Below are 17,920 nucleotides of genomic sequence, written 5' to 3'. Positions count from 1 at the left end.
CTTTGGCTCTTCGGGGTCTTTTGTGTCTCCATACAAACTTTAAGATGATTTGTTCTAGTTCCATAAAAAATGCCATTGGTAAATTGATAGGGATTGCATTGAATCTGTAGATTGCTTTGGGTAGTAGAGTCATTTTCACAGTATTGATTCTTCCAATCCAAGAACATGGTATATCTCTCCATCTGTTGGTATCATCTTTAATTTCTTTCATCAGTGTCTTATAGTTTTCTGCATACAGGTCTTTTGTCTCCCTAGGTAGATTTATTCCTAGGTATTTTATTCTTTTTGTTGCAATGGTAAATGGAAGTGTTTCCATAATTTCTCTTTCAGATTTTTCATCATTAGTATATAGGAATGCAAGAGATTTCTGTGCATTAATTTTGTATCCTGCCACTTTACCAAATTTATTGATTAGCTCTAGTAGTTTTCTGGTGGCATTTTTAGGATTCTCTATGTATAGTATCATGTCATCTGCAAACAGTGACAGTTTTACTTCTTCTTTTCCAGTTTTTATTCCTTTTATTTCTTTTTCTTCTCTGATTGCCATGGCTAGGACTTCCAAAACTATGCTGAATAATAGTGGTGAGAGTAGACATCCTTGTCTCATTCCTGATCTTAGAGGAAATGCTTTCAGTTTTTCACCATTGAGAATGATGTTTGGTTAAATTTATTCCAAGATATTTTTTTCTTTTTGATGCAATTGTAAATGGGACTGTGTTCTTAACTTCTCTTTCTGATATTTTGTTACTGCTGTATAGAAATGCCACAGATTTCTGTATATTAATTTTGTATCCTGCAACTTTATCAAGTTCGTTTGTACTTCTAAGAGTTTTTTGGTGGAGTCTTTTGGGTTTTCTGTACATAGAGTATGTCATCTGCAAATAGTGATGGTTTTACTTCTTCCTTTCTTATTTGGATGGCTTTTATTATTTTCTTGCTTAATTGCCATGGCTAGGACTTCCAATACTAAGTTGAATAAAAGTTGCAAGAGTAGGCATCCTTGTATTGTTCCTGATCTTAGAAAAACAGCTTTCAGCTTTTCATTGTTCAGTATGTTGTTAGATGTGGGTTTGTCCTATATGGCCTTTATTATGTTGAGGTATGTTCCCTCTGTTCTCATTTTGTTGAGAGTTTTTATCCTAAATGGATGTTCAGTTTTGTCAGATGCTTTTTCTGCATCTATTGAGATGAGCCTATGATTTTTATCTTTAATTTTGTTAATGTAAGGTATCCCTTTGATGATTTGCTGTGTTGAACCATCCTTGGATCTCTGGAATAAATCCCACTTGATCATAGTGCAGGATCTTTTTAATGTATTGTTGGACTTAGGTTACTAATACTTTGTTGAGGATTTTTGCATCTTTGTTCATTGGGGATATTGGCCTGTAATTTTCTTTTCTTTTCTTTTCTTTTTGTGGTGTCCTTGTCTGGTTTTGGTATGAGGGTAATGATGGCCTCAAAAAATGAATTTGGAAGTATTCCCTCCTCTTCAGTTTTTTGGAACCGTTTGAGAAGGATATGATTAAATCTTCTTTGAGTGTTTGGTAGAATTCACCACTGAAGCCATCTGGTCCTGGACTTTCGTTTGTTGGGAGGTTTTTGATACCGATTCAGTTGCCTTACTAGTAATTGATCTATTCAAGATTTTTTATTTCTTTATGATTCAGTGTTGGAAGACTGTATGTTTCTAGGAATTTATTCTTTTCTATGTTGTCCAGTTTGTTGGCATATAATTGTTCATTGTACTCTCCTATGTTCTTTTGTATTTCTGTGGTATCAGCTGTAACTTTTCCTCTTTCATTTTTGATTTTATTTATTTGAACTTTCTGTCTTTTTTTCTTGGTTAGTCTAGTTTTGTTTATCTCTGCTCAGTTTTCCTTTTAGTTCATTTATTACAGCATTTATGTTCTTAATTATAATACTAATAGCTGCTTTAAGGTCCTTGCCTGCTAATTCTAATATTTTGGTCCACTCAAGTCAGTTTCCCTTGATTGCTTTTTCTTTGAATACGGGTCTTATGTTCTTGTTTCTTTTATGCCTAATAACTTCCGGTTTTATCTTGGACATTGTGTTGATATTTTATAGAAACTCTGGGTTCCTTATGTTCCTCTAAGCAGTACTAAATGTTTTATTTTAGCAGGCAGTTAACTTGGCTGAACTCAAACTTCTGATTTTACCTTCCCTGCATTAGGCAGCAGTAAAAATCTCTGTTTAGTTCTGTTTATTTAGCATAAGGGGACTGTTTGGTTTGCCCCAAACATGGGGTCAGTTAGAAAATTGGGCAGTTTATATGTAGAATATGAGGTTCTCATCCTTCCTGAAGTTTTCCTTCTTTACTTTCTAGCTGCTGAGTCAGTTCTGAACTCTGTCCTCCGATTCTTCAGCCATTGAAATTGCAGATTTCAGTCTGAATTTTAGCTGCTCTACCTAGCACCAAGTAGGGCCTACTGTTAGATGAAAAACTGTAAAACAGGAAACTCAGTGCCATTCTCTTCTCCCAGGTGTCAACTACCTACAGTTTCTGTGAGCTTTTTGCTTATTCCCATGTGCCTTTAGATTTTTTTTGTTGTTGTCTAGAGTTTATAAGTGTTGTCAATGGGAGGATTGGTCTGATATAAGCTATTCCACTATTACCAGAAGGGGCACTCCCCTTCATTTAAGAGGAAGAATAATATTAATTAAATAATTACAAAAACAGATGTAAAGCTAAAACTTTTTTTGTGCTGCAAAGTACACAGTGCTGTGAGATTTAATAATAGGGGAATTTGACTTAATCAGTGAGGTCAGGAAAGTTTTCCTTGAGGACATGGTGGGGAGAGCGAGAGAGTTACTAGACAAAGGGAAAATTGAAGTTGATTCCACGTATTTGTTGAATGAATGAATAATATAATCCAGCTTTCTCTGCATCTTGGCTTCTTTCTTTGCACATATTATCTCTTAATATTAATCTCTTAATTTCACACATTATCCTCTTAATCTTTAATCATCTCTCCAGGCTTCTGTGATGATGAATGGGTATCTATAGCTATGGTCCTTATAAAATTATTCAGTGAAGCATGTCCTTCATGAAAATTTCTTGAGCCAAAGGACTTGTGGGTATGGACTATTTAAGTGATATAGCAGGGTTCATGGCTTTATGGTCCATATGATCAACTGAGTTAAAAGGAAATCCCCCTCCCAATATCAGGTATTTAGAAATGCTGGGTAAAATATAACAACATACACATGGCTACACACACACACACACGCAAATTCAAAACCAAGAAAGGGTTATCTTAGTTGACCAAAATGGAGAAGAAATGTAAAGTTAGTATATGAATAGGAGCCTAATCTAAGAGGCTCTCACAGAGGAATAGGTATAGGCCTTAATAGCTAAGTGTGGGGGTGTAAGGGAGACTTGATCTCCACCAAGCAAGTGGTACCCAGCCATGGACTCAGTACATGTGGAGAACTAAAACTGAATTATTTGCATAAAGCCAGAAGCCATACGGGGGAGATCCCTACATTCAGTGGAGAAAGAAAATTCCGTTACACTGTCCCAACAGAGAGGCAAGGAAATCTGCTGTCTATTCAGGGCTAGACATGGAAAGAATTCGGGAGTCCTTCAACTGAAGGAGCACACTGTATCTTGAGCAAGCCAAATAAAAATAAATCCACATTTAGTCACATTGAATGAAACTGTAGAAGCTCAAAGATAATGAAAGAATATAAAAGCTACTAGGGAGAAAAAACAATACATATCAAGAAATGCAAATTGATTAGAAACTTCTTATCAGCAAAAAGATGTCAGAATATAGTAGAGTAATATATATTCAAAGTGCTAAGTGAAAATAACTGTCAGCCTAAAAGTCTACACTTAAATGATCATTTAATAGTGAGGATGTATTAAAGACATTTTCAAACATACAAGTTTTGAAAGAGTTTACTACTCCCAGATTCCTCCTGAAAGAGTTACTAAAGATATACTTAAGTAAAAAGGAAACTGTGGCAAATTGTATTTTCCAAAAGGGGTCATAACAATATCTACCATCTCACATGCTCTTCTCCAATGTTACCTAACCAGAGGTGGAGTTGAATTCCCTCTTCTTGAATCTGGACTGGCCATATGACTCTCTTTTGAAACCAGTAGCACGTGGTGGAAGTGATACCACTTCCACAAAGCCTTGACCTTTGAGGCTAGATCAGAAAAGGTCATTCAGCTTTCAACTGGTTCTTTGGGACACTTGCTCTGGAGGCTGCCAGGTACCATATAAGTTTTCTGACTATTCTGAGATTTCCATGTTAGGTTTTGTGTAGCCACTCTGATCATCAGACCTCCCAGACATGCCCATTCTCAACTGAGTGCCATAGTCAAATTCATAAGATTCAGAAGAATGCCCTATCTGAGTAATATATATAAGGTGTATAATAAATATATTTTATATTTATAAAGAATATAATAAAATCTTGCTGTTTGAAGCTATAAAATTTTGGGTTAATTTGTCATGTAGCAGTAGTAACTGTAATAAAATTGAACCCTGAAAGAAGGATTGAAATGTATGAATCCATCATGAGCAAGGAAGCTTGTGAACAAATAAGTACTGACTTTTTCCTAAGTTGGATGAAGGTTGTTGAAAACAATGATGCTAAGATATTAGCAACAATAATATGGAAGCTGGTATAGAGTAGGGAAGAGGAAGGACTCATGATAAGACTTTCTATGGTCCTTGTATTTTTCAGAGATTGACTTTAAGTAGGCATTTTCAAGAAAAGAAATAGATTGTATAAGGTATGAAACAGTAGAGGGAAAAAAAAAGAATTCAGAATCAACAAAAAGTAGAAAAGTAAAAGCTAAGAAGCAAAGAAATTCATGGTAAATAGAAAGCACAAAATAAGTTGGTTGAGATTAGTGCTCTTATAACATAATCATGATAAATGTAAATAAAATTAATTTCAGTTATCTAAAATGACTATATATTTAAAAAAATACAGCCCAATGTTGGTTAAAAAAGATACCCAAGGCAAAACAACCCAAAGAAGTTAAAAATAAAAATAAATGGATAGAGAAGATATATCAGTATATCAGGAAAAAAAAAAAAAAAAGCAGGTGTGACAATATTAATATTAAGCAAAATGGAATTCTAGGTGTTTTACCCAGGAAACACTTGCACATGTGTACCAGGAGACATGTACAAGGATGTTCATTGCAATATTGTGATAATGAAAAATTTGAAAGAACTGAAATTTCTATCAGTAGGGAAATGTATGGATAAATTGTGGACTATTCAGGGACTTCCCTGGTGGCACAGTGGTTAAGACTCCTCACTCCCAATGCAGGGGGCCTGGGTTTGATCCCTGGTCAGAGAACTAGATCCCACATGCATGCTGCAACTAAGAGTTCGCATGACACAACTAAGGAGCCCATGAGCCGCAACTAAGGAGTCTGCCTGCTGCAACTAAGACCTGGTGCAACCAAATAAATTTTTTTTTAAATTGTGGAATATTCATATCAGGACAATGTATAGCAATTAAATAAGCTATATTTATTTGCATTTTCATGGCTATATTTTACAACTATTGAGTGAGAGAAATAAGTTACAAAATAATATGTTAGTGTGACATTTCTAAACATAATACATTTGCACTTCTAAGATTCCTTCTAATTCTGAAATCATCAAATTTTACATCAATAAGCTATATTCCTATCTGCATTGACTATCTGAGGAAGTATGCCCAGAAACAGTATACTTCAGTAACCTAATTACTGTCATTAAGAGCAATCACTGTATCCTAAAGAATGAACACACTTGCAATAGAAGACAACTGTCTTCCTCTGAACAAGTAATCTGTAGAATTAAATATTTTGTAACTATTCCCAGTATGCTCAATGCTATGTAATAAGCATATATGCAAAACTCTCTCCTTTTCCCTTGAGTTGCTTACAAGAAAAGAGATGTGGCAGAAAGAAGTACAGGTGTATGATGAGAAGAAGAAATGAGAGCTGTCTGGAAGAAGATGTTTAAGCAATAACTTTCTTCTAGAACCTATGCAAACCAGAATCCCTGTTCTGTAAATAACTAGACATTGAAATCACAAATGCCCTCAGATGTCAAATTCCACAGATATTTATTGAGAACCTACTGTGTACAGGGTATTCTACTTAACATGGTCATGAACACAGAGATGAATTAGGAGTCCCAAGTTATAGACCTTTGGAAGATGAAGGTAACTATAAAACGAGGTAGGATAAGTTCAGGGCCATGAGAGTGATACAGAGGACTTTGTAGCTTGAAAGGAGAATGAAATTATTTTCTTTGGAGGGTTCCAGAATGGAAGCTGTTTCACACATTTGTAAATTTGCTCATTTCTGTTTGGGTGATTAAAGGTGACAAGGCAGTTTCTTTGCCATGCCATAGCTCTGTTTAGTATTTAATCCTCTTCCACTTACCCCCGTCACCCCCCCCCCCCACCTTTCTTAAGAAAAATATTGCTGTACATTAAATCTTTCAAAGCCTTTAATGGTGTTGCTGAAACAATCATTTAAGCATTTAAAACACACACCACATAGTACACTTATTTTAGAGGTAGCAGTGGTTAGCCACTGGAAACTAATCATTGGGTTTGATAAAGGGAGGAATTTTACATGTTATGGCTTATGATGGAGAATGGAAAAATGCTTTAGTGAGATGGGCTGGCATTTAAAATTGGAGCACAATAATAGCAAAAAGTGCTGAAGTCAACGAACTGCTTAGAAATATGGTTACTATTTGCTGAGAGAGGCCTTTCAAGGTGGCCAGATATATGCATTTGCAACCAGTCAGTTCAGTTCTTCCCTAAACATGAGACTGTGACCCTGATTGATGTCAGTGAGAGTTAATGTACTTGCAGAGAAAAATATTTAGATCATCCATGAATCCAAGGCAAACAGGATATAGGTGTAATAAGAAACAAGTTTTAATAGACTTACACATTATACATAACTTAGGTTAGAAACCATGCAAAGGTGATGGTGATCTTTTGAATCTTCTGGGCTTGCTTAAAAATTCTCCTTTTTTCTCCAAAGCTATTATACTCTGAATTGATTCTAGTCCACACAACTGAAAGAAGATAAAAACGATAGAGTGGCGATATGGAAGAGAGTCTTAGCATTTGATTTATGACTCAGACAATATGAAGGAAATGGTCATGAGGATGAGAATTTCAAGGAAAAGTATCAGCAAGTGGAAGAGCCTCAGAAATTGACCTTGGGCAAATTGCTTTACCTCTCTGGACCTCATTGTCTTCATTTGTAAAACTAGAGTGTTGGAAGTGAGCCCTAAGGAATTTTTCAGCTTGAGAATTCAGTAAAGTAGACTAGTTAAAATGGACAACAGGACCAAACATAGTTTTTGCTTGTTTGTTTTCTTTCCAGTTTCATTGAGATATAATTGACACATAACATTGTATTACTTTAAGGTGTACAACATAATGCTTTGAGATACATATGGCTCCCATGCCAAGTCATATTCTCCAGCTTAGGCTTTATCAATAATGTGATATTTTGGTCTCCCTCTGCCATATCCTCATCTTATTTCCCAGTATGTTCAGAATTTGGATGTGCAAGAAGAGTGCTGTTCATTTGGCTCTCTCAGACTCCAAAAGCTGGGATGCAGGGGGAAAAAATTGGCTTTGGTGAGAAGGGATTATTGTTTCCTCTGAATCTGGAGAAGGCAATATGTTTCCTCTGAATCAGGAGGTGGCACTAATTGTGAAGAACTAGAAATCCTTGAGGTATGGTGGAGTTTCAGGGATTCAAAATCATCTCAGTCAGGTAGGACACCAAATAATCAGCTAAGAATGAGTCATCAGGCATGGACTTGGAAAGTTAAAAGGAGAAAAGATTTATAATTGCCTCTATATGGAGTATACTCAAGAATCCACTGAAAGAGGTTTAGAGATGGGGACCAAGATGGCGGAGTAGAAAGACCCTGAGCTCACCCTCTCTCACAACCACACCAAAATCACAACTATTTTAAGAACAGCCATCAGTGAACAAGACCAGAACCTACCAGAAAAGATCTTCTACAACTAAAGACATAAAGAAGGACCCACAATGAAATGGGTAGGAGGGGCGGATTCACAATATAATCAACTTCCATACCCACAAACCAGAGAATAATTATAGTGCCTCCACAGGAGTGAGTGTTCTGAGCCCCACGTTGGGCTCCCCAGCTTGGGGGTCCTGCACCAGGAAGACAAGCCCCCAGAGCATTTGTCTTTGAAGGCCAGTGGGACTTAATTTCTGGAGTCCCAAAGGACTAGTGGGAAACAGAGACTTTATTCTTAAAGCACACACACAAATCTCATATTCTCTGGGACCCAGGGCAGAAGCAGTAATTTGATAGGAACCTGGATCAGACCTACCTGTGGTCTTGGAGAGTCTCTCAGAGAGGCGGGGGTCAGCTGTGGCTCACCCTAGGGACATAGACACTGGTGGCAGCCATTCTGGGGAGCTGCTACTATGTGGACACTGGTGCTGGTAGGCACCATTGTGGAACCCTCCCTCTAGCTCATTAGCTCTAAGACCTGGCTCCACCCAACTGTTCGTTAGCACCTGTGTAGGGATGTCTCAGGCCAAGAAATGAACTGGGTAGGAACAAGCCCCACCCCTCAGCAGATGGGCTGCCTAAAGACTTCCTGAGCCCACAGCCACCTCTAGACATGCTCCTAGGCATGATCCTGCCCACCAGAGGGCCAGGACCCAGCTCCATGCTCCAGGGGGCAGTCACCAGGTATAAGAAAACTATGATCCCACAGCCTATGGACCCAGCCTGCCTACAGCAGGCCAGACCCTGCCCTGGGGCCAGCTGGGCCCTGTTCCTGCCCATTGGCAGGCAAACACAAGCTTTGGGACATCCTGGATACTGTACCCAACTGTGTCAGGAACCAGCCCCTCCCCACCAGTGATCTGACACAAGCTGTGGGATCCCTGGGCCCTGTAGCCAGACTCCAGGACCCAGCTCTGTGAGCCAGTAGTCCAGCACTAACCCCAGAACCTGGCTTCACCCACCAGTGGGTAGACAACAGCCCTGGGGTCTTCTGGACCCTGACTCTGCCCACCTGTGAGCCAGCATTAGCCCCGAGGCCCCCTGGGGTTCTGCAGTCAGCTGCTTCATGACCAGGCCCAGCCAACCAGCAGCCAGAAGCCTCCGCACAAGGCAGGGCCTGGCAACCAAGTGGATTAGGGGCCAACCAAGACCACCAGACCACCCACATAGTCAGCCTACCACAACAGAAGGACCCACACAGGCCTCATAGGGGAAACCCCTAGAACATATAGCTTGGATGATGAGAGGGGAGTGCACTGCTGGGACACATAGGACTTCTCCTACAGAAGGCCACTTCTTTGGGGTCAGGAAACATAATTAACCTACCAGATAAATAAAAATACAGGTAGCAACTTAGGCAAAATGAGGCATCAGAGGAACATGTTCCAGATGAAGGAACAAGATAAAACCCCAGAAGAAGAACTAAGTGAAGTGGAGATAGACAATCTACCTGAGAAAGAGTTCAGGGTAATGATCATAAAAATGATCAAAGAACTTGGGAGAAGAATGTATGCACAGAGCAAGAAGTTAGAAGTTTTTAACAAAGAGTTATAAAGAACAACCAAACAGAGATGAAGAATACAATAACTGAAATGAAAAATATACCAGAGGAGTCAACAGTAGACTAAATGATACAGAGGAAGGGATCAGCAAGATGGAAGACAGAGTAGAGGAAATCACTGACATTGAACAGACAAAAGAAAAAAGAAAAAAACAGAAATGAAGACAGTTTAAGAGACCTATGGGACAACATCAAGTGCACTAATATTTGCATTATAGGAGTCTCAGAAGGAAAAGAGAGAGAGAAAGAGGCTGAGAACATATTTGAAGATGTAATAGCTGAAGACTTCCCTAACCTGAGAAAGGAAGCAGTCATCCAAGTCCAGGAAGTGCGGAGAGTCCCCTACAGGATTAACCCAAAGGGGAACACACCAAGACACATAGTCATTAAAATGACAAAAATTAAAAATAGAGAATATTAAAAGTAGCAAGGGAGAAGCAACAAATAGCATGCAAGGGAACTCGCATGAGGATATCAGCTGACTTTTCAGCAGGAACTCTGCAGGCCAGAAGAGAGTGGCATGATATATTTAAAGTGATGAAAGGGAAAAACCTACAACCAAGAATACTCTACCCAGCAAGGCTGTCATTCAGATTTGATGGAGAGATCAAAAGATTTACAGACAAGCAGAATCTAAAAGGATTCAGCACCACCAAACCAGCTTTACAACAAATGTTAAAGGAGCTTCTCTAGGTGAGAAAGAAAAGGCCACAGCTAGAAACAAGTAAAATTACAAAATGAAAAAGCTCATCAGTAAAGGCAAACATAAAGGTAGGAAATCATCCATGTGCAAAGCTAGTAGGAAGGTTAGAAGACAAAAGTAGTAAAATAATCTATATCCACAATAAGCAGTTAGGGGAGACACAAAACAATTAGATGTAAAATATGATATCAAAAATGGTAATCATGACGGGAGGAGAGTACAACTGTTGGGTTGTTAAAATGCATTTGAAATTAACAGATCAGCAAGTTAAAACAATTTTATATATATGCTACTAAACAACCAGTGGCTCACTGAAGAAATCAAAGAGGAAATCAGAAAGTACCTGGAGACAAATGAGAATGAATACCTGACTATCCAAAACCTATGGGATGCAGCAAAAGCAGTTCTAAAAGGGAAGTTTATAGCAATACAGGCTTACTGCAGGAAACAAGAAAAATCTCAAACAACCTAGCCCTATAGCAGATGAAAGCTTTTATATATAGAATGGATAAACAACAAGGTCTTACTGTGTAGCACTATATTCAATATAGTTCAAGAGAATTATATTCAATATCCTATGATACACCATAATAGAAAAGAATATAAAAATGTATATATATGTATAACTGAATCACTTTGCTGTATGGCAGAAATTAACACAACATTGTAAATCAATTATACTTCAAAAAAAAAGAATGGAAAAAAATAAAATATAGGTGAATTATATCACAATGAAGCTGGGAAAAAAGAAATAAAGTAAAACATTATCATAACTTATAGGAAAAAAAAAAAAAACCAAAAAACCCCTAACCCTATACCTAAAGGAACTAGAGAAAGAAGAATATACAAAACCCAAAGATAGTAGAAGGAAAGAAATGAAGATGAGAGCAGAAATAAAGGAAATAGAAACTAAAACAATAGAAAAGATCAATGAAACTAAAAGCTGGTTCTTTGAAAAGATAAACAAAATTGATAAACCTTTAGCTAGACTCATCAAGAAAAAAGGGAGAGGGCTCAGATCAATAAAACCAGAAATGCAAATGAAGTTACAACCAACACCACAGAAATATGAAGGATCATGAGAGACTACTGTGAACAACTCTACTGTGAAAACTGGACTACCTAGAAGAAATGGACAAATTCTTAGAAATGTACAATCTCCTAAGATTGAACTGGAAGAAACAGAAAATATGAACAGAACAATTACCAGTAATGAAATCGAGTCAGTAATTTAAAAAATTCCAACAAGCAAAAGTCCAGGACCAGATGGCTTCACAGGTGAATTCTACCAAACATTTAGAGAAGAGTTAACACCTATCCTTCTCCGAATATTCCAAAATATTGTGGAGGAAGGAACACTTCTAAATGCATTCTATGGGACCAGCATTATCCTAATACCAGATAAAATACCAGATAAAGATATCACAAAAAAAGAAAATTACAGGCCAATATCACTGATGAACCTAGATGCAGAAATCCTCAACAAAATATTTGCAAACTGAATCCAACAATACATTAAAAGGATCATACACAGTGACGAAGTGGGATTTATCCCAGAGATGTAAGGATTTTTCTATATCTGCAAATTAATCAATGTGATACACCACATTACCTAATTGAAGAAAAAAAACCAGATGATCATCTTGATAGATGCAGAAAAGCTTTTGACAAAATTCAACATCCATTTATGATAAAAACTTTCCAGAAAGTGGGCATAGAGGGAACATACCTCAACATAATAAAGACCATATAGGACCTACCCACAGCTAACATCATACTCAACAGTGAAAAGCTGAAAGCATTTCCTCTGAGATCAGGAACAAGACACGGATGCCCTTGTCATGTTTTATTCATCATATTATTGGAAGCCCTAGCCCCAGCAATCAGAGAAGAAAAAGAAATAAAAAGAATCCAGGGCTTCCCTGGTAGCGCAGTGGTTGAGAGTCTGCCTGCCAATGCAGGGGACACAGGTTCGAGCCCTGGTCTGGGAAGATCCCACATGCCGCGGAGCGACTAGGCGCATGAGCCACAGCTGCTGAGCCTGCGCGTCTGGAGCCTGTGCTCCGCACCGAGAGAGGCCGTGATGATGAGAGGCCCGCGCACCGCGATGAGGAGTGGCCCCTGCTTGCCACAACTGGAGGAAGCCCTCGCACAGAGGCGAAGACCCAACACAGCCATAAATAAATAAAAATTAAAAAAAAAAAAGAATCCAAATTGGAAAAGAAGAAATAAAACTGTCACTATTTGCAGATGACATGATACTATTTGTAGAAAATCCTAAAGATGCCAGAAAACTACTAGAACTCATCAATGAATTCAGTAAAGTTGCAGGATATAAAATTAATATACAGAAATCTGTTGCATTTCTATACACTAACAACTATCAGAAAGAGAAATAAAGGAAACAATCCCCTTTACCATAACATCAAAAATAATAAAATACCTAGGAATAAACTTACCTAAGGAGGCAAAAGACCTGTACTCTGAAAACTATAAGATGCTGATGAAAGAAACTGAAGATGACACAAACAGATGGAAAGCTATACCATGTTCTTGGATTGGAAGAATCAATATTGTTAAAATGACCATACTATCCAAGGCAATCTACAGGTTCAATGCAATCCCTATCAAAATACCAATGGTATTTTTCACAGACCTAGAACAAAAAAATTTTTAATTTGTATGGAAACACGAAATACCCCGAATAGCCAAAACAATCTTGAGAAAGAAGAGTAGAGCTGGAGGAATCACACTCTCTGACATCAGACTATACTACAAAGCTACAGTAATCAAAACAGAATGGTATTGGCACAAAAACAGAATATAGACAAATGCAGCAGGATAGAATGCCCAGAAATAAAGTCACTAGTCTACAACAAAAGAGGCAAGAATATACAAGGGAGAAAAGAAAGTCTCTTCAATAAATGGTTCTGGGAAAACTGGACAGCTACATGTGAAAGAATGAAATCAGAACATTCTCTAACACTGTACACAAAAATAAACTCAAAATGGATTAAGAACCTAAACGTAAGACCCAAAACCATAAAACTCCCAGAGGAAAACACAGGCAGAACAGTCTGACATAAATCACAGCAATGTTCTTTTGGCTCTATCTCCTAAACAAAGGAAATAGACGCACAAATAAATAAATGGGACCTAATTAAACTTAAAAGCTTCTGTACGGCAAAGGAAAAAAAACAAAAACAAAAAGACAACCTACTAAACCTACTAAATGGGAGAAAATATTTGCAAATGATGTGACTGATAAGGGGTTAATATCCAAAATATATAAACAGCTCATACAGTTCAACATCAAAAAACCCCCCAAAAACAAAAAACCAACAACAACAACAACAACAAAAAACAAACAAACAACCTGATTAGAAAATGGGCAGAAGACCTGAATAGACATTTATCCAAAGAGGAAATGCAGATGGGCAACAGGTACATGAAAAGATCCTCAACATCACTCATCGTCAGGGAAATGCAAATCAAAACCACAATGAGATATCACTTCACACCTGTCAGAATGGCTGTCATCAAAAAAAACACAAATAACAAATGTTGGAGGGGATGTGAAGAAAAGGAGACCCTCGTACATTGTTGTTGGAATGTAAATTGTTGCAGCCACTGTGGAAAACAGTATGTAAGTTTCTCAAAAAACTGAAAATAAAACTACCATATGACCCAGCAATTCCACTCCTGGGTATATATTCAAAAAACAACAACAACAGCGCTAATTGGAAAAGATTCATGCACCCCAGTGTTCTTAGCAACATTACTTACACTTACCAAGATACAGAAGCCACGTGTATGTCCATGAACAGATAAAGAAGATGTGGTATACATATACAATGGAATACTATGCAGCCATAGAAAGGAATGAAAATCTTGCCTTTTGTAACAACATGGGTGGACTTCGACGGTATTATTCTAAGTGAAATACATCAGACAGAGAAAGACAAATACTGTATGATATCACTTATATGTGGAATCTGAAAAATTCTACAAACGAGTGAATATAACAAAAAAGAAGCAGGCTCACAGATACAGAGAACAAATTAGTGGTTATCAGTGGGGAGAGGGAAGGAGGAGGGGCAACATAAGGGTAGGGGATTAAGAGGTACAAACAATTATGTATAAAATAAGCTACAATGATATATTATACAACACAGGGAATATAGCCAATATTTTATAATAACTATAAATGGAGTATAACCTTTAAAAGTTGTGAATCACTGAATTGTATACCTGTAGCTTATATAATATTGTTCATCAGCTAGACTTCAATTTAAAAAAAAAAAATCTACTGAAGAGGGCAAAAAGATTTCCAGTTAGGTTGACAAACAAAGTGACATTAACAGTCTTGGATGGGCAGGGCTCTAAGGCAGCCTAGGGACAGCCACCAGGGACAGAAGTGACGAAGACTACTCTATAGAATATATTTCATTAAATTATATTAACTTTCATAAGTAAATGAAGGAATCTATTAGGGTTAGACAATAAATGGTTTTATCTATATTATTAGAAATACTATAGCATTCTTTTTCAAATTTGATAGTTTAGACAACCACAAAGTTAACCCTTGTCTTAATTGATTCAGGCTCTTCCTCGTGTGTGTATTCAGTTTTATTTTTTTTAATTAAAAAAAATTTTTAATAGCCCAATCAACAAAATACTGCATTACAGCAGCTCCAAACACCAGCAGGATGAAGTTTTAACATCAGTTGTTTCTAATTACATAGATATAGCCAATAGCTTTATTGTAGTTTATTATTCATTATGTGACAGGTTCAATTGTTCTCATGCAGAAAAGAAAATACCCTGGCTTATTCCCTTTGCCCATTGACTTTTCTAGGATTAAAGTGAGTGCCAGCTTCTCTTTAAAGTAATCTCAGACTATTCTTTTACATCCCTGATTTCTCTCAATTCCTATCATTCTTAAAGTCAAAGTGTGTATTACCACATACAGTTTGGTGGGGATGTGGGAGGGAGAGTAGGGAGCAGGGAAGGATTTCAGGAGGCAATTGGACTTGAACTGTGTGGAGGGAGAATAGAATTTGGCAGGTGGATATGGGAGGTGGGAGCCAGGAGCACTCCAGGTACGGCACACTACTTGCCTCCAAAAAGCATGGAGGCAAGATGTCAGGTCATCTTTAGGGAGCAGTGTGCTGAGCAGGCCCTTTGACTAGAGGACAAGGATTCAAAGGGAGTGTGGTCTCCATGACTGGAAAAAATAGCCTGAAACCAGATTGTACAAGGCTGCAGGAAGCCAGCTTCTTTTAAGGATAGGTGAGATTTTGATGAGGAAATAGCCTGTGCAGAGGTAGAAAATGAAAATTCAATAGTTTTGATTGTTGGAATGAGATTCTAGAAGGAAAGGAAATAAGAGTCTAGGAGATTGGCAGAAAAAGTTAAAAGGGAAATGAGGAGGAGTTAAACAATAAAAAGGGAGGGCTCAATTTTACTTGAAAAGTCAAGCAAGTAATGTTGTTTTGCTGTTGAGAAAAGAATTCCTCTTGATATTTAGAAATACAAAAGTGATTTTAAATAAATCTACTCTGTCAGAGTTTTTGTTTCTTTTCCCCTGCCATTTTTTTTTCACTTTTGGTTAAAAAAAAATATGCTGAAAGAAATTAGGTACACAACAGGGACTGAAATAATTTCAAATAATTTTTCTTTTAGCTGGATTGCTGTTATAAAATAGGACTACATTTTGATTCAGAACTTTTACGAAGAACTTGGGCATTTTATTACAACATCTGTTTCTACGTTTTAATTTCTCTCCTTCCTTTTATAGGCATTTGCATACTTTTTTTTTTTTTCAGATGAGAAGACCTTTTCATTTGCCACAAGAAGGCTATTATCCAGAATGTTAATGGGCTTTTAGCTATTAAGATGTAATGATATACCTTGAGTATTTAACTATAAATTTGAAAAATCTCCATGAACAATCTCAAAGGAATACTTAGAATGCACTCTTGGTAAATTGGCTCATTTTCCTGTAATTTACTGGAAGTGCTGATATGAGAGCAGTCCTAATGTGAAAAGTACAATAATCCCTGGAGTTACATTGTATGTATTAAATGATTACTCTCAAAGAATAAAACATATGAGACCATTTAGCCTTCATTCACATTTGTTACTTAGAATCACAGTAGAGAAACAATCACTTTTCTTTTGGTGCACAAAATTAGAAGTGATACATTTAATATCTTTTAAAACAAGAGGTACAGTGATGTTACACTTTTGCCTAACAATTGCTCTTTTCCGAAACAAAGACTGTTCTAGTTAGGAACATGATTCTTCTGGTTTTGTGGAGGCCCCTTTCATTCCATTGATAATTGAAATATTTTTAGAAACCCATAATGTAGTCTTCTTTGATGTCAGTCAAAAAGATTAGTCTGCCTTCTAGCCATGAGCTTCTACTACATTGGGGAATTATTTAAGGAGGTAGTCAACTTGCAGAAGCAGCAGTTGCAGGAGCAAAGGGTCTTGTTTGGAATTTTGTGTGATTGTGTTTTTCTTCTTTACCAGGGGACTGAAAGTTGTGGAACCCTAATTTGTGACATCAGGTGTTTTTTGGTAAGCAGCCATTTATGACTCTGGAAGATTGGGACTGACAGGAAGCCCCTTCTGAGATTTTAACAAAGTTCTCGAACAACACCTATACCATGGACATAAAGCTGGATCCTTCCCGAGATGACCTGCCTCTCATGGCCAACACCAGCCACATACTTGTGAAGCACTATGTACTGGATTTAGATGTGGATTTCGAAAGTCAAATCATTGAGGGCACCATAGTGCTTTTCTTCGAGTCTGGAAATAAATTCAAGAAACAGAGTAGTTCCACCGAGGAAACCTACCCATCAGAGTCAAACGAAGCCTGCAAATTTAGGACAGCTGAACCCTGCCATATTCCTGTGACAAATACAAGGACCGTCTCATCTAAAATGGGATATAATGATTTTGTAATCTGTGGTAAAGGTGAAAAAGATACTTCTGGTAAAGATGGTAACCATGACAACCAGGAACAGGCTTCTGGGATTTCTAGCTCAAAGTACTGCTGTGACACAGGGAATCATGGGAGTGAGGATTTTTTGCTAGTGTTGGACTGCTGTGATTTATCTGTGTTAAAGGTTGAGGAGGTGGATGTTGCTGCTGTGCCAGGTATTGAAAAATTTACAAGGTCTCCCAAGCTCAGGAATCAGATTGTACGTGAACTCGTGGCTCTGCCTGCAGATCGTTGGAGGGAGCAGTTAGACTATTACGCTCGCTGCAGCCAGGCTCCTGGTTGTGGGGAACTCCTGTTTGACATTGACACTTGGAGCTTACAGATCAGGAAGACAGGGGCTCAGACAGCTACTGACTTTCCTCATGCCATAAGGATACGGTACACAACCAAACCCCAGGGGCGATCAGTTACATGGACCTCAGACCAGAGTGGCAGGTAGGTTATCTGGGCCCTCTGCAGTCCCCTGCCCATTAATCTTACACACTGGGAGATGAGTCTTAGTAAAGACACTCCTCTTTATTGTGGCATTACCCATCTAACCTTAAATCCTTCGACCCACAGTGAAGCAGGTAAAT

The 17,920-nt window shown here is 37.8% G+C and overlaps 1 protein-coding gene across 10 annotated transcripts in view; it reads left to right on the top strand.

Moving 5' to 3' along the window:
- Positions 1 to 17,920, top strand: part of AOPEP (aminopeptidase O (putative)) — a 370,314-nt gene that overhangs the window by 42,169 nt on the left and 310,225 nt on the right. For all 10 annotated transcript variants that reach the window (XR_009008562.1, XM_057547855.1, XM_057547852.1 and 7 more), the window contains exon 2: positions 16,868 to 17,780. Coding sequence is in view for 9 of the 10 variants with exons in the window: in XM_057547855.1 (XP_057403838.1) it covers positions 17,005 to 17,780 (776 nt within the window). In the remaining variant the exon portion in view is untranslated. The remainder of the gene's footprint in view (positions 1 to 16,867; positions 17,781 to 17,920) is intronic.

This window comes from Balaenoptera acutorostrata, chromosome 6, assembly GCF_949987535.1.
Source record: "Balaenoptera acutorostrata chromosome 6, mBalAcu1.1, whole genome shotgun sequence".
Lineage (NCBI taxonomy): Eukaryota > Metazoa > Chordata > Mammalia > Artiodactyla > Balaenopteridae > Balaenoptera > Balaenoptera acutorostrata.
The sequence above is the reverse complement of the archived record's forward strand: the minus strand, read 5'-3'. Positions and strand labels throughout refer to the sequence as shown.